This window comes from Centruroides vittatus, unplaced genomic scaffold (genome assembly GCF_030686945.1).
Source record: "Centruroides vittatus isolate TY-2023 unplaced genomic scaffold, ASM3068694v2 contig_965, whole genome shotgun sequence".
In the NCBI taxonomy this organism is placed as follows: domain Eukaryota; kingdom Metazoa; phylum Arthropoda; class Arachnida; order Scorpiones; family Buthidae; genus Centruroides; species Centruroides vittatus.
In genome coordinates, this window is record NW_027122641.1 from 80,498 (window position 1) to 104,747 (window position 24,250).

Genomic DNA, 24,250 nt, shown 5'->3' on the forward strand with positions numbered 1-24,250 from the left:
CTATAAAATGGCAAAAAGCTTAATTTTGACAATAGAGATGAGTTTTATAAAAATGAATAAATGCTAATAATGAGTAAAATCATTAAGTCTGACCTACTAAAGATACACATGACCACACTTATCTCCCCTTCCCCTCAACCTTTAACCACCAAAATTTAATAACACCAATGACCCTCATATACAAGCTGACTTGCCAAATTTTGTTACTTAATTTTTATCCCATCCTGAGACATTAAATGAAATAGATGCCAACACAGAATTTTTTGTCATTTTTTTTTTACTTTTTTGGATTCAGGAAGTTTCAAAACATGGAGATTTGCAAAAAACTGTGGATCGAATTTGACACTATTCCAATACTTTCCCTTGTTACATATATATAACAGCCAGAAAAGTAAAAAAACAGTGAGAAAATATCTGTAAAGCCAATGATAAATTTTTATTATTTTTATTTTGTAAATTAAACCACATACAACATTTTTTCAAATTATAATGTAACAACAAGTATTGATTTTGTTTTGATTAAAATGATTCTTTGCTATTAGAAAAAAATCAATAATTTGCTTAATTTTGAAAAAAATTAATTATTTTAACAAGTTACAGACTTATCAATAGCATACTGGTAAGAACTGCTATAAACACTGTCTTTTGATGTAAACTCTCTTCTGATGTTAATTTAACAGCAATTTTTACCATTAACGTTTTTAATTAAACCAGTTTACTCTCTCCCAATTATTATATAAATTTATTAAAAAGAAAAAAGTTAAAATTGTATGCAGTTTATAAATTCCTATACATATTTTTTGTTTTATGTTCAACAGATGGGGGAAAGTTTCCCATTAAGTGACAAACAGATTGACAGTTGGGACAAAGTTTCAAGTTATTTTGTTTTTCTACAAAATTTTTGATCAGAAATGTAATTACAATTAATTGTAATTTGTATAGTATTTAAAAAGATCATCATCATAAAAAAATATCAATAAATTAAAATAAATTCTTTCTAAAAACTGAAAACAATTACACAAACTAAGTATCAATCTTAAAGCTATAAAAATGTTTATGCAAATGCAATAAAAGTTGTCTGTAAAGAGTATTAATGATACTATAATATGTCATATACAGAGCTATCTTTAAAAAATATCAGGATAAATAAATTTCATTTATAAAGTACAAAGTTATTAATTTTTATTTATTTACAACATAAAAACTAATATTTTAATATTAATACTAACCTCTAAATAGGGAACTATTATCTATTGGTCCAGGATGAATTGTATTTTCTCCTATATTACTTGTATCCCAGCTATCATAACCTACGTACTTTCTCCATTGTTTGAACCATTTGTTATCAACTAAATACCTAAATATAGAAATTAGTTTGAAAATGAATACAACTTGTAACTAAACTAAATTTAATTATAATTGTAAACAAATTATTTTAAAATAAAGTATCTTAATTTCAAAATTTACTTTAAATAAATAAAATTATAATCAAACTTTAAATGTTTCAGTGTTTTGCATAAGCACAATTCAACAATAAATAAAAAATAAAAGAATGAAAATAATTTTTGGAAAATGATTTGTTTTTAAGAAAGAATTAACCTTTGCATTTGAGTAACTGACAAAATATTAACTGATAAACTGAAATTAGTTTCATTGCAAGAATATTAATTAAAGAAAATAGTTTAATAGCAGAATAAAGCAATTTAACAGGTTATTTTTACATCAAATTTGGACAAAGCAAATATTTGATATACATTTCCATGTGATAAAAAAATTATTTGTATTAATATTTGTAATAAACAATTCTATAAATTTAAATAATAATAATCAATAACTTGCCTCCAAAATAAAGCATCTGTGGAGAATGGATAAAGGTACTTATTGTGCTAGTACAGTAGAGCGTCGCTAAGTGGAGCGTCGCTAAGTGGAATGGCCGGAAAGTGGAACGATTTTCAGTCGGACTGTGTCGTGCTGAATCGAATGTTTTTGATACTAAATTTACTTCTAAAGTATAATTTTCATGTTTTTTATATTCTTTAATATATTTATTTTGTTTGTACAAAATGCAGAAATAATTTTTAACGATACGATAGCCTCGATGATTATTATAAAAATTTTCGTTAGGCTTAAAATCGACGAAAATTCAACACGAAGCGACACGCAACGGAGAAAAATTCAACAGGAAGCGATACGCAACGGAGAAAAATTTGAACATCGAACAGGTTAATGTATTTTTTCGTACAAAGTCGGAAACTGGAACAAATCATTAACTGGAAGGACCCCAGTCCCCAATTGGTTCCACTTATCGACGCTCTACTGTAATCCTTTCTTGCACAGATGTCATACCATATATATTAACAAAAGTCTTGAAACATTAGGACTTTACAAAAGCACATACATCATACTACAGAAGGCTGTCATACTAAACATGCTTAAGAATTTCCTGTGTGACAAATACATACATGAACAGCATATAAACAAAACATTTTTTTTTCTATAGTTATGCTCTGACTTTGATCCAGCTTTGACTAGGCACCAGTATATAAGTCATGTAGAAAACATACAGCAAAACACAATAATAATAATGAATTATTCTATTGATTTTAATAAATCAATAGAATAATTCATTATTATTATATATAAATATATAAATAAATAACCTATATATAAATAACCTGATAAATTTGATGATAATTATTAACAATCTTTTTCATATCTCTAAGTAATATTTACTATATTTATTTAAAGTAGCATTAAACATTATAATTTATTCCTGATTTTTTCAGTTTTTAGGACTTGCTATTCAAAATTCAGAAAAGCTTTCTGTCAGAATTATGTAAACTGAATACCTAAATATTAAATTTAATAAACTAGAATGTACAAATTATTACAACTACTTAAGAGTCAAACATGGATTATGCAATACATCATCAGTCTGTTAAAAACAATATAAGTTTAGGTTTGCATTTCAATAAACTAAAAATAGATGTAAAGAAAAATTTTGCCTCAATTAGAGAGTGTCGACAGTGTGGGTAGCCATGTGTGGGCTACCCACATGGCTACCCACACTGTCGACACTCTCCAAAAACTTCATTTTGAAGCATTAGAGCAGAGTATCAGAGTATTCTCCCTATAGTCCTGATCTCACCCCATTAGACTATCAACTGTTTTATCCCCTAAAAGAAGTGCTACAGGGGCAAAGATTAGCATCGGATGACGACATTAAGACAGTGGTGCATTCATGGTTCGCAGATCAGCTGAAAACATTTTTTTTAAATGGAAAGAATATGAAAACTGTTGGACAGATGGACAAAATGTATTGAAAAGCAGGGCGATTATGACGAGAAATGATATATTTGACTTGCTGAAGGTTGATTACAATAAATTCTACAGCCAAAGTGTGGATAAACTTCGACTTACCCTTGTACAATTATGTCATCGAATTCAGACAATCCTAGTCTAGCTTGTTATTGAATTAGTGACAAGCAAATTACTTAGCTTATTAATCAATAAATAAACTATCTTGCAGATGCTCATATCAAGAGAGAATTAACAATGGATTGGAAATTGGTTTTAAAAAAATTGATATGAAAACAATTTTCAACATGGTTTTACAATGTCTCCATAACATTCCCTGTCAAATACTTGACTGTTTAATTATCTATATAAAGCTTAATTGTTATCATAAAACCATACCTAGGTCATCCACAGATTAAACATTTGTAATATTGGTATCATATGTAAACTTGGAAAGTTGAGGTGCTCAGCTTTTCATTATTTGCACAGGGGACTTTTAAAGTATCACAGGATGATTTTTTATTAAATTTACAAACAGTTGGAGGTAAATTATTTTTCCCCTTTTTTACCATTGAGCAATTTTTGATACCTCTTCTCTTTTATTGTACTTAAATTGGGTATTTTATGTATTTTTCCGTAGAAATCTAAAATCAAATTTTTAAGTAATTATTTTTTTATATGTATTTTGATATTTAAATACTTTTCTCTGATATAAAATAATAAAAACAATTCCAACACAAAAGGTGAGGAAGAATTGTGAGCTGCCAGAATTGTGGCAGCTTACCAGTTTAAAAACTGCCAAACATACCAAAGTCAAAACTGAAATAGTTAGTAAATAATTTTGAAGACAAAAGGAATTACAAGTGACAACAGTATTTTGAGATTTAATAGTATTGTGATGTTACTGTAAATTTGGATAAAAAGGATCTCTATTTACAGGTAAAGCAGCAGATTAAATATGCAAAATATATTTCCAACAGGGAAAGAAACAAGAAAAAGTATTTTTTTTTGGCATCATTAAATTGTGCAAAAAAACAATGCAAGCAAGAAGAATGAGTTTTCATGTGAACTGGCTACAACTTTAATATGGTCAGAGATTGTTCATAACAAGATAAATGATCCTGCCTTAAAAAAACTTTTCTAGAAAACTGTAACAAGCACTCAATTCCTGACAAAAGTACAGTAAGGAAAAGCTATGTGCAGCCTGTACCTGAAGCAACTTTCAAAAAAATAAAAAAAATAGTAGGAAAACAACAACCCAGGTTCTTTTTTAATATTTTGGATAAAATAATGAATATGCTAAAAAGATATGTGCCAAACATTCCCACTGGTTACTTAATAGCATAAATTGTACTGATTCTGCTGTTAAGATTTTATACATTAGAAAAGACAAATTCCAAAATTGTTATGCAGAACTTCAATGATACATATGCAAAATTGTGGAACTTTGCTATTCTGTATGAAAAGTTTGATTACTAATAACAGACCAGGCACCGTACATGCTAAGTGCATGTTCACATATTATGATGATGTATCCATAGCACTTGTCTTGGACATTGTCTTAACAGATTATACAAAGCAATTATTCTTGGGCTAACAATTTCATTTCAGAAATGAAAAAGGCTTTGATTAAATGTCTTGTATATACAGGGTGCATAGGAAAATCCCTTTAACCGGAAAATTCTTGCGAACGGAGAGAGCTACAGCTATGCAAGTGAGGTAACGGTATAGTAAAGTGACTATGCCCGACCTAATGCAAACGACAGCAGCACCCCTAGTGGCGAAATTTGGAAGATAGGCAGTGCAAATCAAAAACGAAAACAGATAGAACAAACTTCCCAATTAGAAAGTTTTAGAGCATCAATTAAATCAATTAGTACAAAACGACATGTGATTCACACGGATAAGATAAATTGTCGCCTGTATACCCAAAAGTGTCCGAAAGCGATGCACGCCATTTTGTGTGACGTTTGAAAGGAATAGTCATAGATGTGAAGAAATACGCACAATTTATTGCATAAAATACGTACTTATGTCAATACAGTTTGATAACATCACACAAAAAACAATGGAAAGGCAAACTGTCACACAGTGATAACAAGTTAATGTTGAGTATGTTAAAAATTTGTTATCACTGTGTGACAGTTTGCCTTTCCATTGGTTTTTGTGTGATGTTATCAAACTGTATTGACATAAGTACGTATTTTATGCAATAAATTGTGCGTATTTCTTCACATCTATGACTATTCCTTTCAAACGTCACACAAAATGGCGTGCATCACTTTCGGACACTTTTGGGTATACAGGCGACAATTTATCTTATCCGTGTGAATCACATGTCGTTTTGTACTAATTGATTTAATTGATGCTCTAAAACTTTCTAATTGGGAAGTTTGCTCTATCTGTTTTCGTTTTTGATTTGCACTGCCTATCTTCCAAATTTCGCCACTAGGGGTGCTGCTGTCGTTTGCATTAGGTCGGGCATAGTCACTTTACTATACCGTTACCTCACTTGCATAGCTGTAGCTCTCTCCGTTCGCAAGAATTTTCCAGTTAAAGGGACTTTCCTATGCACCCTGTATATAATTTGTTAAGATATATAATTATATAGGTGCTTAACTTTTAAACAGTTTCATTTGTTAGTTTGAAAGATATTCTTAATTGTTCTTCACATATTTAAGTTTTTTCCTCTGTTTAAAAAGTAAAAACATTTCATCATACTAAAAATCTTACTTTTTTATTATTGAAAAAAAAAATCCAAATTTATTATATCCTGAACCATCATTGTAAAATCTATACTCATTGTTTTTAAATGTTGGTATTGATATTTTTTTAGAAGAGTTTCTCAGTATAACTGTTATATATGTAATAACTAATCTGTATAGATACATAACTTTTACAATAATGTTTCAATAAATTTTGTTTGTTTTTTGTCATTTATAGACATAAAAAATTATTTTTAATATTTCAGTCAGTTATTTGAAATAATTAATTTAATACTTAATTAAGTAATAAATAAGAAAAGATTATATTAAATAATAAAAATCTTTTATATACTTTATAAGCAAGTTACACAATATTTTATTTATATTTTTCTCACAAATCATCTAATCATGTTTTTACCATTGATTTTTTGTCACCTTGTTTTGCAGAACTGATATTTTAACACAAATTTCATATTTCAACATCAATTTTGTTTGTCGTCATATTTTTGTTGAGAAAAAGCACTACTTATTTCATTTAACATCAATCATTTCAATCATTTTATTTTAATCACTGTTAATATAAGGTACTTTGTTTTATTACAAAGTATCTTATATTAACAAAATTTGAATGCTATAATAATTAATACGGTAAATACCCGCTAACTCAAATTCAGGGCTTAAAGCAGTCATGGCAATAAAAAAAAGTGAGAAAAGAGAGTTCAGACTGAAAAAAAGCTAAAAAAGCTAATAGTGTTAAAATGAACGAAAACAGGCGTTATTAAAAAAACACACAAACACACACATATTTTGTATCAATAACGTTGCATATGATATTAGATTGATTATTAAGTGGACTGATAAGATTAAATATAAAAATAGTTAGGCTAAGTTTATACTCCAGAAAATTGACCAGTAAGACTGCATTAAGCTAGAACAGGCCCGCATTAAGTTTTCATGTGCCCCGTACAGAATTCCCACCGTTACACAGCAGAGCAAATGGAATAGTAACATAACTACCAGAATGTGTTTCCATATAACATGCCAAATTTCAAATGCCATTTATTTCAAGGTACATTTTTTGATTTCTTCATAAAAAAAATGTAATTAAAGAAGAAAAAAAACAACTTCTGGCAGAATCAGGGGATTGCATGTTCATTATATAGCAGGGGTGGGCAAGCAAAAGTGGGAGCCGAAATGTAGGTTTTGCAAAATGCATGGGAGCCGCGGTTCTGTACTTTTCTATTCTGTACTGCAGTTCTTTACCTGGATTTTATTATATAATATAGAACAAGTATTGAATTTTTTTAATAAACATATTTTCACAAAATTGTGGAAATAAAACTGTAAAAATAATAATAAAAAGCAGAAATTAACACTTTCAGCAAGAGCCACATAAAATTCAAAAAGAGCCGCATGCGGCTCTCGGAGTCTCATTTGCCCATGTCTGTTATATAGCAATACCACTAGTAATTGTGACCCAATCATTTATTTGGTAATTTTATCAATATTTTTTAAATGATTAAAAATAAAATTACAGCATTCATTACTGGTAATACTAGTCTCCAAATCTATTCCCCTGAATACAATAAAACAATTTGTTAGTCATTCGACCCACAACTGACAGAGAAGAGAGTTTATGAAAACAATGTAATTAAACATTTAGCAGTTTGTTGTCCTTCACAGTGGGGAACCAGCAGAGTCTATTACTTTCACAGGAGAAAATATACAAAGCTTTCTACTACCCTCAAGTTGAAAAATAATACAATCCCATGAAATTTAACAAATCTGACATTAATAAGTAAAATGATGAAATTATTTACAGAGAGTTGATATTTGATAAGTTTCGTTTTTTGCTCTTATAGATCAAATTACAGAAATTATAAATAAAAATCTCATTTTTAAAAAATTAAAATCATAAAATTTCGCTTACAAAAGATCGAGATGGAACGCACGCTTTTCATTTTTATAATCACTTTGTTTTATTAGACACAGATATTATTCCTATATAGATTTATTAATTATAATAAACATACATTATGTATAAAATTACATTAAAATAACACTGTAATTAATGTCTGAAATGAAAAAGTAATTGAATCGAGTCTAGCCTCCATATTAATTAACGTGTTGTTATGGGGGCCTAGTAGAAGCTGTAATTTTCTGGGGAGGGGCACCAAGTTAACTGCGTGGGGGCCGGGCTGTAATTTTCTGGGGAGGGGCACCAGGTTAACTGGGGGGGTGTACCCACCCATGCCCTTTCCTGGCTACGCCCATGTTAATGCGCCACAGTAATTAATTGATTACGTTGCATCAAATTAAATAATTTATAAAAATTGAAATAATAAATACGTTTATAAAATAATTGGCTATATCTGTTCGCAATGATAACGTAAAACACACTGTACTTATGGTTTAGCATTTCCGATATTTAATTTATTTTTGAATTTTAAAATATAAGAAAAACAATTTTTTAAATAAAGTTGTACACATCTATATCTGCAACTTTAGAGAATACAAAGATATAAGAATCCATCAAAAAAGTTAATTAATAATAATTAAAATCAAGAAAAAATATGTTTCTTTCGAGGTAAGGAAACTTGTAAAAAGTCAGGTACGCGATCACATGATGCCCGTCTCCCCACTTTGCGTAACCAAATGGTCGAAGTTGAAATAAAACCCCAGCAGAAGTAAAAACAAACATCGGCGCATGTATAGGACAATAAACTTGAACGGGAGCGAAGATGAGACACGACACCATGTAATTTATGCTAATTACTTTCTAATATTAAAATATTAAAATCTTCAATAAATTATAATTAAATTAATTTTTTGACTGAGTTCGACTAGAAGCATATCGAAAAGCTAGATTAAAGTGAAAATAGCGGTTTTTCGACGCTAAATATTTACAAATTAATTTTTTAATTTGGTGCCAGATTGATTGCAGCTGTTCGAATGCGCACGTGCATGAAGAGTTTTATAGTTTGTCGAAATGGAAAATGAAGGACACAATTAGAATGCAGAAAACCATGGTGCATGCCAAATATATAAGCACCCACTTAAAACCAAACTTTTGTCTTTGTCTAAAGATTGTCTCTACAGAAGTTATTAATATTTAAGATATTAGTTTAAAATCTTGTATTTCCTGGCACGAGATTCACTCGATCTTTAATTTTACAGAGTGCTAGAAAGATACAAGCTTTGAAACGAGTGTCCTACAACGTTTTCTTTAATAATAACAGTAGAAATCAAATTTATTATCGAACAACAATTATTTTTTCGGTTTTTCTACGGTAGTCAAAAACGAGTAAATGTCATCATTTAAGCTAAAGAATAGCAGGCAGTTGGGAAGAAGTTTGCTTAGCAACTTACTTCAGAAAGTATTGGGTTCTATACGATTTTCCGTTGCTAAAACATGAGTTTCTACTGTTAGTATTAAATAAAATCTATTTCTTTCTTTTGTCCACTGCACTTAAATAAATACAAATGCTAAAAATAATGCTGTATAAAAATCACTCTTAACGCCAAACTAGAAGTGTACTTATGTCTTAATGCAGCGTGATTATATCGAAGCGCCGCGGAGATCGGTATTTCACAAGGATACAAGCAAGGAGAACCCACGTGCAAATTCCTACAGCATGTGCAGAGTATCAAGCTTTGGGAAGCTCCTCGTTTTGTTAGTCTATATAAATGTAGTACACTACATGTGTATACGACAGTGCCTTATCATGTCGCGCACGGTCCATAAGGCATACGGGGATGTGCCGGTCACTATTTCGCTCCTGAGCACATTTACGAAAAAAAAAATTCACATGGGAAGTGAAAAAAGCTAAAAAAGTGAGTTTTTCTCAGAGAAAGCTAAAAAAGAGAGGAGCTATGAAAAAAAGCTAAAAAAGAGAGTCACTTTAAGCCCTGGAAATTAATAAGGGTGAAAGTTGTCTGAGTTTATGAAAGTGTAGGTTAGTGTGATATTTTCTCTCACAATATGGAAAATGAGAATATGGATACAATACAGTAATTTCTTATGATCAGCTCTGTACAGAAGTTTAATTGAGGTGAGATTATACTGCTGAATTTATTATTATAGGAAATGAATTCAAACAAATTAATGACAGCACAATATACAACAATGTGCAGTCTTTAGTAACTTACCAACTACAGTAATATAATGCACAGTATTGCAAAGACTTCCAGATATGAAAAGTACTTGTTAATTATAATTTTTCTGTTGTCAAGAAATTTTTAAATTACTGTTTCACTTAATTCAGACAAATTTTTTTGAAGTCTAAGTTAGCAGGGTTTACTGTACTATTTTCTTTAATATTTGATGGGTGATCGGTTAATGAACATAATCCATTCCAAGACTGTGTTCTCTATCCGAATTGTTCGTTAACCAATTATCAATTTACCTTGGATTTTTATGGGAATTTGATTAATCCGTTCTGGAGACCCCCAAAAATAAAAAATTATATACTTTCTTACTACATTTATTTATATGTAATAATAAGAATACATGTATACACAGTCTTGCATTTTTATCAGTCATGTTTTTTCTGTTTGTGGATGTTAAAGAATCTTTCCAATGTCTATTGCTTTTCTCGCTTCTTCAGGATTTTTCAGAAGTAATTAATAGCATTGTCGTTGAAGAAATCCCTAACCTCAATCTGGTTTGGATACCATTCTAAAACCGTTGTTCTGACATCCTCCACTTCTTCAAAAGATCTTTAGTAACAGATGTCGGCATTAATCCTCTTTTTCAGAAGAAAACATATCCCGCCGAGTTTCTTGGTGTTCTCGGCATTCTTCTGTTGTCAAATCAGTTTCAGATTCCATTACGAGCTCTTTGATGTTCTTTATTTCTCAAATGAGATTTTTGTTACTCCTTTAGCTGCTTGAATCTTCTTGATTATACTGTATCTTTCTTAGATAAGATTGAACTGCGGCCTACTGTAAACCTGTTCAAGCCATACTGCCCAGCAACACCAGACATCTTCTGCCCACTCTCTACCTTTGGTATTATACCCTCACTTTTTGAAAATAAAAACTGATGCAAAACTTAACGAGTGCCTGCCCAACAGTCACGTGAATACTATAGAAGAATTGTTTCTATCAGAAAAATAAAAGGCTGGAATTACAAGGGAGAGTTTCAAAGTTTGGAGGAATACTATCCGATCAGTATATACCAGGTTGAGTGTCGATGTGCCTCAACGTCTCCCATGCTCCGAAAAGTTTCGAATTGTTGCCTGAAGACAAGGGAAGACCAATTAGTATTCACCATTTTATGTCACTTCTTGTGTTTGTTCTGTGAGGTGTTCATTATCAGAATATATGTTCGTTGTCCGTACATAAAAATCTTTCACAAAAGTGTTGGTTATCCAATTTGTTCGTAGTCCGATGTCCGATGTCATTAACTGATCACCCACTGTATTCAAGATCCAACATCTGATCCATTATTGAAAAATTTAGTTGAAAATTTTTATTTATCTAGAATTTTTAGCTTAATGTGAAGCAATTGATTTTCAGAACATCTAAAACAGCATTTTAAAAGTATAATAAATCATAAATGTTCACTTAATGTTAAAATTAAATTGTAATTGTTTGTTAATATCTTCATAAAAATAATTTTATTATTTCTGCAATTGTTCATCTATCTTTAAACACTACTCTATGTAATAATAATAAGCATGTTGTTAATAATAATATTTATGCAAGCATTCAAATTTATAAAGTAAAATTTACCTTGTAAGTAATAATTATTCTACAATAGCATCATTCTTAAAAAATTTTAAAGTAAGTTTTCAATAATATATTCATTTAAGTATCAAGATAATCTGCAAGTTATCTGTATTTAAAAGGCAATTTGAAAGTGAATGCAAATTATGCAATAAAGTGAAATTTTTACAAATTTTAAATTGTAATTACAAATTATAAACCAAATGACAGCCTTAATTAAATCAGGCTATTTTATGCTAGTACCAACCTCTATTACCAAATTACTTAATTCCTAATTATTAATTGTAGCATAAAATAGCCCAATTAATTAAAGCTGTTGTTTGGTTTATTATTAATATTCCTGGGCTTTGGGATGCTTGTGTATGTTTGTGTATATACATAATTACAAATTATGAATGTACATGAAATTTTATAAATTAAGATTAATTTATAAAATCAAATGCAGAAATAGCAATGTTTATATTAGAGAAATAGGTAGGAAACTAGAAAATTGAGCAGAACATATTAGGCTGCATTTATGCAGATGCAAGAAATGCAAGAGAGGAGAGGGAAAAACGAAGCAAATCAAGGTCATGCACCTACAGGAGTATTCTCCTTTTTTTCTCTCTAATTGTGTTCATGCAAAAGCAAGAAAGAAAAATTCAATAAATTTTACAACGTGTCCATCATTGCCATTTTATTATTGTTGTTATATGGAAGCAAGGCTGCCAAACTACTGGAAATGCACCAACTCAGGATAAAAGGAAAAATACGAAAGTTCAATAGATTGAACTTTTGATGATGAGGACAACAAGTGCATTTCTCACATGTAATGCACGAGATGCCATCTCCCTCGTCTGCATAAACTGCATCACAAGTGTGAATTCTGATCCCAAAAATTCTCTTTAACTTGTTTTCTCTCTTTTCACATCTGCATAAACACAGCCTTAGAAATTTAATATACTGTATATAAATACTATAATTTTCCACTTATAGAACAACCTTTTTAAACCAATGTAAGTATGAAAAATGTAATTCCTTTAAAGATTATATTTAATTTATAAATTAATGAGAATAATTAGAAATTAAGTTATGCAAATAATGGAGTAATAATAGATCCAATGTGGATAAATAATAAAATAAGATAATCACTCCACAAAGGGAAGCACAGACATCAATAGTTTAGTAATAGTTTGAACTGGCTGGGTATGAAGAACAAAATGGAATATTTTAAAGAATTCTTTAGGAATAATTTAAATTTTATAAAACTTCAAAAAATAAAAAATAAAAGAAATAAATAACCTAAGTATCATTCTGAAATTTCAGATAAAATACTGTAAAATTTAAAAAGGAAAGAAATATCAATGTAGGACTATGTACAGAAGTTAATACAATTTGAATTCTTTCCAAGAAAATGTTTTAGATTAACGGATTTTAAAAATAAAATATTCATAATTTTTTTATAATGTGTTTTGCTTTTACAGAGGATTTATTGTTAAAAACCTGTATCTTTTTCATCAATACTGATCAAGAGGACAAAAATACAAATTCCCAAAATCTATTTTATATATATTGAGAAAGTAAAAATATTCCATAAAAATTGCTTTCATATTAAAAACTATGTTTGAATTAGTCTGTAGATTGGTATCCTTGAATACAGCTCTGAAATTTTAATTAGTATCTATAGAATAATTTTTATGAAAAAAATCTATCACGTTTAATTTGTTTCAGTTTCCCTCTTTTTAAACCTTAGTGAATTTAATCATATATAAGAAGAATTTTTACATTAAAATAAAAATAATTATTATTGTAGTCAAACCTCAGGTTTCAAATGATTCAGTTTATGAACAAAATTTTGAATGCCATATTTGCCCAGTTGCCATACAATACCTTGGTTGCCAAACAAGCTACTCGGCTCTTGCCGAGTAGCTTGTTTGGCAACCAAGATAGACAGTCAACTCCATACATTTCTTGCATTAAAGAAAGTCAATGGCCCAACCAATCAATGAAGGAAGTACTGATTCAGAAGTTAGTGGCACCAAGATCACCTTGTGTCATTAGACATAATATGAACTATCAATGACATTGTTATTCAAATTTAGATTTCAATGTGCATATAATTATGATATTACTTCTTAATATAGAATCGGCTTTGGAACATACTACAACTGTTTTTCAGTAAGCATCACAGTTAAGTTTAAATCAATTAATAAAAACTGCATTAATTGAAATTTGGATAATATAAATCAGTGTTCTTCAACCTTTTCAGACCTACGAACCAACAAATATAGGAATAATATTTTGCTGACTGATAGAAGGCTCAAGATATATTTTCTTAGGCTTAAACTGCTTAGACTTAAACACATGACTGTCGTAATGTTATTTAAACAATTGCAATAATAAAAACAAATAAAAACTGTTTATATTAATTACAAGTTTAAAATCTTATTATTTTGTTATTACGAAACTTTTCGCAGACCAGCACCAATCCGTAGACCCAAGGTTGAACAACACTGATATAGATGACATCCACAAATCCGTGTTTAAAGGTGCTTAACTCTAATTAAATAACAATAATTTATTAATACAATATTATATTAATAAATTTTTGTTATATATTAAATACTAGGTAGCCAGTTAATTAAAACTAAAAGTAATAAAATAATAATTAAAACTCTGGTTTTTACACCAAAACTGAAATCAAAATCAAAATTAATTAATTAATTAATTGAAATTAAAATCAAATCAACTGAAACAATATTTTGAAAAGTGTGGATAAAGTACACACTTTATCCACACTTTATTGATCTTTATTGATTTGGTTATACGAGGGCTATTTTTTAAATAAGGTCCGTTTGTGAATGAAAGTGAAAATAATGCGCAATCACGGCAGTATGCATACGATTCTGCTCCGAGCAAGCTTGGCGCGCGTTTTGACGCCATTTGCAGCTATATCGTCTGTCTGTATGCTGAGCTGTAGAAGTTTAAAATGTTTAAGAAAATTGAGTCTCCCGCCGACTGTGAGATACAATCTGTTATTCGATTCTTGAATTCAAGAAACTTGGCAGCAGTGGAAATTCACCGTCAGATTTGTGAAGTTTACGTGATAATGCTATGAGTGACAGTAAAGTTCAAAAATGGGTAAGAATGTTCAAAGATGGGCGAGTTAATGTGCATGATGAACCACGCCCTGACCGACCTTCTCTGATTTCCGAAGATTTGATTCGTGATGTGGATAACAAAATTCGAGAGGACCGACAATTCATGATTTCAACGTTATCAATTGAATTTCCACAGATTTCAAGATCAGTTTTGTATACCATTGTTTCGGAGAAACTGAATTATCAAAAATTGTTTTCTCAGTGCGTTCCAAGACTGCTTTCTGATGATCACAAAACAAAAAGATTAAACAGTGCTTTATCGTTTTGACTCTATACGATCATCCACACAGTCCAGACCTTGCACCCAGTGATTTTCACTTGTTTCGATACTTAAAGGAGTTCCTTGGTGGTCAACATTTCAACGACGAAGAAGTAGGTGGATTGGGCTTCTTGACAGGCGGCAGATTTCTTTGAAGTTGGAGTTCAAAAAATTGTTGAGCGGTATGACAAATGTTTAAACAAAATGGAAATTATGTAGAAAAGTAGATAAAAGTATGTAGAATATGGAAAAAAATATATTTTAACGATATTTACAGTATTTTTCTTCTTATTAAAAAACAGACCTTATTTAAAAAATAGCCTTCGTATTTCATCCAGGCAGAGTGGAGTCTCTATAGCATTTTTTTGTAAAGTGTTAAGTTAGTTCCAGTTTTGGTTGGTAGTGACAGAACATTTTGTTTTTAATATATATATAAAATGGATATAGATAATATTATATTATATATATAATTATATTGTACTTTGAAATGAAGCTAAAAAGTTAAAAAAAAAAAAAAGCTTTGTTTTAAGGGTCAGGAACAGATTTATTTTATATAGTCTCTTATGAGAAAATGTTTCAGTTTGAGAACAAATCAGTTTTTAAACAACTTTTAGGAATGAATTAAGTTCAAAAACCAAGATTCGACTGTAGTTACATTCAAACCTCAGGTTTTTGTTATATGATCAAGTTTGTCTTTTATCATTTTGTCTTGCAAGAGACAAAATGATAAAAAGGTAAATCATTTTGTAATATGTTATTGTTTTAAACTTTCTTTTATGAATTACAGTACAATGATGCCCAATACTTCATACTTCATTCCAGGAGGCTGCCCAACTCTAAATTGCTCAAAGTCCAAATCAAAAACTTGAAATTGCTTCTTGTGATGCCAAAAACTTACTAATACTAATACTGTCTATTATTTTTTATTTGAAATATTATTACAAGTACTTTCAACAAATGAAGATGACAATCTGTAATTTGTCAAAAGCACTTATATTATTATTTCAAGTAAAAAATAATAATGCCGATAAACAGTATTAGTCCAAATCAATTTTTCCCATTAGAAATAATAGAAAGTGAATTAATGCATTCCCAGAACCTAAATAATACCATTTAAATGAACTTAAAACAGCAAATACATATAATTTAAGGCAAAATAACAATTAAATACCCTAATAATAAATTAAAACATGAAGACAATAGATATGTAAATACAGGTACTCCTCACTTTACGACTGAGTTCCATTCCGACGACTACATTGTTAAGTGAATTGGTCGATAAGCGAGGAGCTTGCGCCGGGAATATAGGATCGTTGTAAAATTATGCAAATTATGCAACAAACTTCAAATTTATTCATAAAAAGATTATTATAGTACGCTATTAGCCTATTATAATACTATAAGACAATTATAGTACGTGCAAGCCTATTATAGTATGCTTAGTGCGCATGTCACCATTCGCCACTGAGCGAACTCAAGCTGAGAACGGGGATTCCCCGAATTGCAGGTCGAAACTCGATTGGTTGTAAGTGCGAGCAGTCGTTAAGCAGATAGGTCGTAAAGTGAGGAGTACCTGTACTGTATAATAAAATAAAAAAATTGCATTTATTTATTGAGGACTTCAGCATCTTATACATGGCTACCAGATCCACCACACACATACCACTTTCATGTTTTGAGATTAGTTTCTTTTTCAACTCAATCATTGATATTACAACCTTCTTCTTAGACTTTGTTGCTTCCACACACTTCTCCAATGCCATGGTTCATAAGTAAAAATGATATTGAGTTGAACACAGTATTTGCATATTTTTAACTGGCTATCCTTACTTAATAGATGTGTGATTCAATTATAACAGTTGTGAAATTTAACACATTATTGCTAATGTGAGATTATATTCTTTGTTTAGAAGCTTATTTTAAAAACTTTTACTTCACATTGTGTTTGAATAAAATCAAGTTGAAATGTCTTCAGATAAAAAGGATATCAGGCATTTTATACTTTACAAGTTTCAGAAAGTATATAGCATCATACAAATACAGTAGTGAACCGAAAATCGGAATCAATTGGGGACTGGGGTTGTTCAGATTAGGGATTTGTTCCGATTACGGTTTATGTACGAAAAAATATATTAACCTGTCCGATGTTCAAATTTTTGTCCGTTGCGTGTCGCTTCATGTTGAATTTTCGTCGATTTTAAGCCTAATGAAAATTTTTATAATAATAATCGAGGCTATCGTATCGTTAAAAATTATTTCTGCATTTTGTACAAACAAAATAAATATATTGAAGAATATAAAAACATGAAAATTATACTTTAGAAGTAAATTTAGTATCAAAAACATTCGATTCAGCACGACACAGTCCAACTGAAAATCGTTCCGATTACCAGCGATTCCGATTACCAGGGTTCCGATTTACGAGTCTCTACTGTAGTATAAAAAGTTTTTTATGTGAATGGGAAGATACTCCTAAACTTCAAACATGAAATGTGATTTAAAAAGTTCTGTTTGGGATATTTTGAACTACAAAAAACAAAATATAAAAAAATAATGAAATAATGATAATATAAGAATGAATTTAATATTTTGATCTTGTTATGTTTAACTGTGAATAAAAATATGACAAACTTATTGAACCTCAGCACAAGGGATATTAGATGATGATTTCTAAAAGTAGGCAGAGGGGCTGTTGGACAGAACAAAAAAAAAAACATCCCCTTAACCATACTGTAATTTCAACCCTAAGATATTCTGAAAGATACTTATCAAATCTTTAGCAAACAAATAATGATTTTAATTTTTAAAATCTTTCCTGATAATATCAGTAAATTACACAAAGTAAATACAGAACAAATGTCAGATTGGGAATGAATGGAATGATTAAACTGAAAAGGGATTATTTTGAAAAGGTTTGAAATCCAAAATCTGAAAAGTATTGTAAATACAAAAGGAAGAGATAACCAATGATAAAACATTTCTTGATCAAGTGTTGTTCTTTTTCTCTAAAAATTCTACAATAAACAAAAATTTCAAGCCTCAAGATTAAAATCAAGTAGGAAGTGATAAGTTATCTGAAAACGACAACTTTTAAATGATCTTAGCACAATTTATTTGATGTCAAAGAACAAATTCTTGACATTAGGCTGGAATATTACTCACAATAAAATAAATAAATTCCATAATTGTAACACAATATCACTGTAAACAACAGGGATAAATTTGTGGAGATTCTTCTCATCATTCATCTTCACCAAAGTTTTTGATGAAGTGCTACAACAGCTAAAAACAGATGTTGGTACATTGCCATTAAGCACAACTGAATATGAAAGGATTTTTCATAAAATGAATTTCTCACAGAATTGCAAAATTAGTTACTTGTTGAAAATGTTAATACATGCATGTTAATAGCATTAAATAGGCCAGAACTTAAAAAATGGAATATAATATCAAATGCAAAAGCATGGATAGATCAACAAATCATTTGACAACTGACTAGAACAGGGGTGGCCAATATACGGCCCATGATTAATTTTTCAAAATTAGCTACTTAACTTCCAATAATTGGTGGAATAGATTCACGATACTTCATGTTTTAAAAAAATTCCATTGTAGAGATTTACAACTTTTACATTCGTCTGTTATAAATTTACACTATTTGAAGAACGAAAGACGACTCACTGAACAACCCACACTCACTGAAACTCATCCACCATTCCGCCATGTCACTGTTTATGCTGACATATGACGCACAGCATCGCCTGCCAGTCCACCTTTTTTTTCTTCTTTTTTTTTGCTCGTACGTTTCTTCACATTTTAAAATGACATTGCACATGCGTCAGGAACTTCTGTTATTTAACACGATTTAATTTTAATATTTTTTCTGGCCCATGAAAGAATTTTTCTTTCCAATCTGGCCCGGAGGCAAAAACTTGGCCACCCCTGGACTAGAAGTTTGGTCTATCAAAAAACAATTAATACATATAAAATTAATATTATTTACTTCAGCATTACACTCAAACGTGTTTTTGTGTGGTCTTTTTTTTTGTGCGATTTGTTTTGTGCAATTTTTTTTGTGCGGTATACCAATTTGATTGAAATTCATATACTGCACAAAAACAGGTTTGAGTGTATTAGATAATTTTCTGGTTTTGTAAACTGTTCTTAAAAATATTGAAATAACACAAAAAATCACATATACTTTAACGATTTTTATTTTAAACTGATCATATTACAAGTGTCCAAAAAAAGTAGAACCTCCTTTGCCTGAAAATAATTTCAATATTGTCTCATCTATATACTAACTTTTTAAAACATTTCTGATGTTTCATTTTAGTCTTTCCAAAATACAACTACTAGTTATCTTCTGAACATTTAATTCTAAAAAAAAAAAATAATAAGAGAAAAGATGAAAAGTATCATTTTTAAACAAATATAGAAGACGGATAATTAAAAGTAACCTGGCAACCCTCGCGGTTGAATTTATAATGCTGTTACTTGAGGGTGAATGCCGCACTCACCCTACATATTTTTGTATTCTTAGTGATTTGTCATGAGAAATTTTAGCAAACAAAAATCATTATTTGTTCGCTAAAGATTTGAGTCAGTAAGTTTTGTTATGAATAATACACATTTTAGATGTTTATTTTACTATACTCCAGTTAAAATACATTAAAAGTAATTTTGATATAGAAACAAAAAATTGATATCTAATCCGTTTGATCAGATCGATAAAAAACAAAAATACGATATCTGAAATTATTGTTAAACTTCAATAGAAATTATAATTAAAGTTCTGAATTTTACAATGCAATTTTAAAAATCTAGACTAATGTTTAGTCTAGATTTTTAAAATTGCATTGTAAAATTCAGAACTTTAATTATAATTTCTATTGAAGTTTAACAATTAAAGTTCTGAATTTTACAATGCAATTTTAAAAATCTAGACTAAACAAGTCTAGATTTTTAAAATTGCATTGTTTGCAGATTGTTATTATATGGTATCTGCAGATCAGTGCACTCTTGGATGTTTTCCCATTCTTCTTTTTTGGGCAATATGCACACTTCTCTTGATACTGATGTTGCCTGTGGAGGATCTGGTTTCTTTCTCAACACTTCCAGAATTTTCATACAGAGATCCTCACTCTCATTGTCTGCAAGGAAGGTGCCTACATTTTCTTTCTCAGACTCATCATCAAGCCATTTCAGAAACATTTCATCACATTTTATGATAGTACATATATACAATATCTCTTTGCAATTAGAATCATACTACTACAAATGCAAAAACAAAAAAAAAAAACACAAGATTACTCATGGGTGAGACTTGTGCTAACTTGTCCAACACAACTGAAATAAAGGTGGCACTGAAAGTATTAGCGATAACTATTACTTCCAATTCCGTTATCATCTCAAAGGAGATACTTGAGTAGAAAGACAGACAAAGTTTGGCCACAAAACTTCCAAGAAACCTGACTTACAAGCATTTTAAAACGAAAGGTGATCACAGAGCTCACCCTCAAGCAATGGCAGGTTAAAATTTTTTATTACTACTTTAGAAATATAGAGAAAATGTAACAAATTAAAAAACAACATCAACATGGATAAAGCAAGTCTAAGAAGGCTTGATATACATTATAAGAGATTGAAAATGTCATTCCATTGTTATCTGTTTAATGAAATTCAAATGAATCTCTGATAAAAGCTTTTAGTAATATAGAGACAATTATCTAAAATATAAATAGCAATGCTCCATAAATTCCACTGCTTCAAAATTTTTAAAATTCATTCATCAATACCTACAATTAAAAAGTAAAAATTATACGAATCAAGTACTAAAATCATCAAATAAGCTATTTAAAAAAAAATTGTTTATTAGAAAAGAAGAAAGTATTTTGTTCATCTCTTCTATTTATAACTCACTTCTTGTAATTAAAACATTTAAGAAATAAATAAAATTTTATTTTTATTCAAATTAACACTTAACTTCTATCAATCTCAGCATATTTAAAATGTTTGATATTGATTTTAAAATTTAAAAAAAAATTTATTAAATTCCTATCTTTGTTACATAGCTAAATTTAAGTGTAACAAAATCATTTGAAAATCTAACAAATAATGCTGATCTAATAACATTTATTACAACATTTCAGTATATTATAACAGTAGATAAACATTTCATAATTAAATAACAGCTACAGTTTAGCCTAATATTACACCAATCTTTAATTAACTGAAAACATATGAAAAACCATTGCAATTGTACAATTGAAATGTGAGAAATGATGAAAAATCCTGAATATTCAACTGTCTTCAAGATATGTACATAATATACATTGAAATAAATTTAGGAATTAATCGAGAGAAATTTATAATGATAATTTTATGTATTTAGTACAGAAAAAAATAGTTCATTCATCATTTCAACAAAATCTGAAATAACAAATCACAATAATTCTCTCATTAGAGGATATTTCCTTCAAAATACAATTAAAGGATAAAATATTAAACTTAAAAACAGCAACAATCATTTAAAGTAGTTTATTTACTTCAATCGATTGAAAATCATGCTTCCAAATGACGTCACCATATTCGAGATATTAAAGAATTATTATTTTGATTTTATATTTTAAATAATATCTTTTAATAAATTCGTTATTTTAATAATAATGTACAGATGTATTTTAAATTTCATTTATTACTAGCAGTCATTATATATATATACATCTTAGCATCTACTGTACTTTACTTCTTATTAATAACCGGCTTAGGCTTAAAATCTAGGCTTAGCATGTATCAATTAACATGTTTTAATTTATTGAAATTTAGATGTTTTTAACTATTTATTATGAATAATTAACCATTTATAACATACCACGTATCTGCTTTTCTCAATGGCTTTTTTATAAGCGTACATATTTCATTTTTTTGAGTTTCCAAATCGGGAGGATTCCTGACGCCTTCCGCCATGTTTGTCTTCTACAATTCTTTTTCTTTTTTTTATTTATTTATGTGTGTAACACGTAACGTTACGAATTACGTTGAAAGTGACGTCAGATGTGAGATTTCCTTATACGTAAATTAAGTGAATGAAATTAGGAACGATTTCTTAATATATTTTATTTTATAAGAAAATTTTAAAATACGTAACATTAATAATAATTGTTTATATGAAAAAATTATTTTTTTTCGTTTTTAGAAAAATTTTTATAATTATATTCGAAATTATCAATTTTTTTTATTACATGTGAATTTATTCTATTATGTATTTATCGTATACACATAAATGCGTAACGTTTTAATTGTGTATATAATTGTTACGTCATACTTTAGTAACCTGAGTTTTGCAGTGCCAACAAATCTTCAATGTCATTCGGATTAAGAGCCAAGTTCTATTTCTATCGCTTTTTCGAACGATTAAATAAATGCTATCTACCAATCAGTGTTTAAGAAATGCCTTCAACGGAGTTTTAATGCACTCTTTTAAATTATTGTAGAATATAATTAAATTTTTAATTGTTTTATTAAAAACAGTACAATAGTTTTCACAAACTTAATATTTGAATGCACTATAACTTTACTTATTTTTAATACTTATTATGAAATAAGTATAAGTTGCTACATGAAATAAATTACTTATTTTGAAATAAATTGCTATGGAATATAACCAATTTTCACAAATTTCATTAAAACAGTACAATTCTTTGCACAGAATTAATATATTTATCTTATTGTATGTATAATTTTTTAAAGATTTATTATTAAATATAATAATAACTAAAAAATATAATAATTTTAAAAATTATTTCGTTAAAAGCAATGTCAATTTTTTCATAGGGTTTAATATTCAGATTTAAATGTAGGCATACAGCAACTAAGTAACTATTTTTTATAGGTTTATTGTGAAGAAAACTACTGTAGAATATATCCAATTTTTGATTGTTTTATTAAAATAAAAAGTATTTAATAAAAATTTTTCATTGATTTAATATTCACATTTTAATGTACAATCACTTCAATCTTTCATAAGTTTATTGTAAAATAAAGAAAATATACAGGTTAATATATAATTTATATATCTGTTATTTTAAATTAAGAATTTTTTAAGTAATAATTTATTTTTAAAATATATATTTTTTCAATTTAATAAAAGAGAGTAGTTGTTTTAAATAATAAGATAACGTTAATGATGTTCTACAATATACAGTATTTTTAAACTAATGATAATATTTTAAAAGGCCTTTAGGCCATTTCTTTAAAATGTAAATAAAAACTTTCATATATGTTGTAAAAATAATACTAATAGTAGTTGTACCTAATAATGATGTTCTGTATTATATATTGTTATAATTTAATATATAAATTATATATATATATATATTAAATTATTTGTATAGCTATATATTTTATATATACAGAAATAATTTTAATTATAAGATTATAATAGATTTTTTAAAATTTTTTTCTTTTATAAGTTTTGATTGGAATCATTCAAATCTTTTCGTCCAAACTTCATGTGTGAAAATATCTGGGTCTTTGAATCTATCTTGTTAATTAAAAGTGTTCTGGATGGGTAAAAGTGCCAACATAAGCTGTTTTTTCTTCTTTTAAATCGCTGACGTACAGAATTGTGTATGGACACTACATCATTGTTTTCTCATGTTAACCTTAAAAAAGCTTAAATCAGAATATAAGATTATTCAGCTTATTCAAGAATATTTATAATCTACTGTAGAAGCAAATATTTTCAACGCTTACGATATCGTTAAGAATTAATAAATTTTACATAAACAAGAAAAAAAAATTCCATTAATACAGAAAAGAATTTTATTTACAGTATATGTGTCTGTAATGATTAATTTTCGCCTACGTTGTGTAACAAAATTAATCACTGCTAATGATAAATTAGTATTATAGCTTATGCGATCCGTGAATTATATTTCTTTGCTATCATTAGAGATCAAGAATCTACTTATGACCGGGTTTGAGAAAGAAGGATTTGACAAAGAGTAAATATACATTTCTCTCCAAATAAGACGAAAAAGACTAAGAAAAAAAATTACATTTTTATACATTAAAAGTAGTTTAATGCATAAAACTATTTAAAGACTGATTAAAGT

At 28.6% G+C, this 24,250-nt stretch overlaps 1 protein-coding gene across 2 annotated transcripts in view; it reads right to left on the reverse strand.

Annotated features, from left to right (window-relative positions):
- LOC136985416 (ubiquitin carboxyl-terminal hydrolase 15-like) overlaps nt 1-22,151 on the reverse strand; it is a 95,303-nt gene extending 73,152 nt beyond the window's left edge. For both annotated transcript variants that reach the window (XM_067282692.1, XM_067282691.1), the window contains exons 1-2: nt 22,006-22,151; nt 1,230-1,357 (exon numbers count right to left, since the gene is read on the reverse strand). In XM_067282692.1, coding sequence (XP_067138793.1) covers nt 1,230-1,357; nt 22,006-22,100 — 223 coding nt within the window. In that variant the 5' untranslated portion in view covers nt 22,101-22,151. The remainder of the gene's footprint in view (nt 1-1,229; nt 1,358-22,005) is intronic.
- Nucleotides 22,152-24,250: the final 2,099 nt, after the last annotated feature.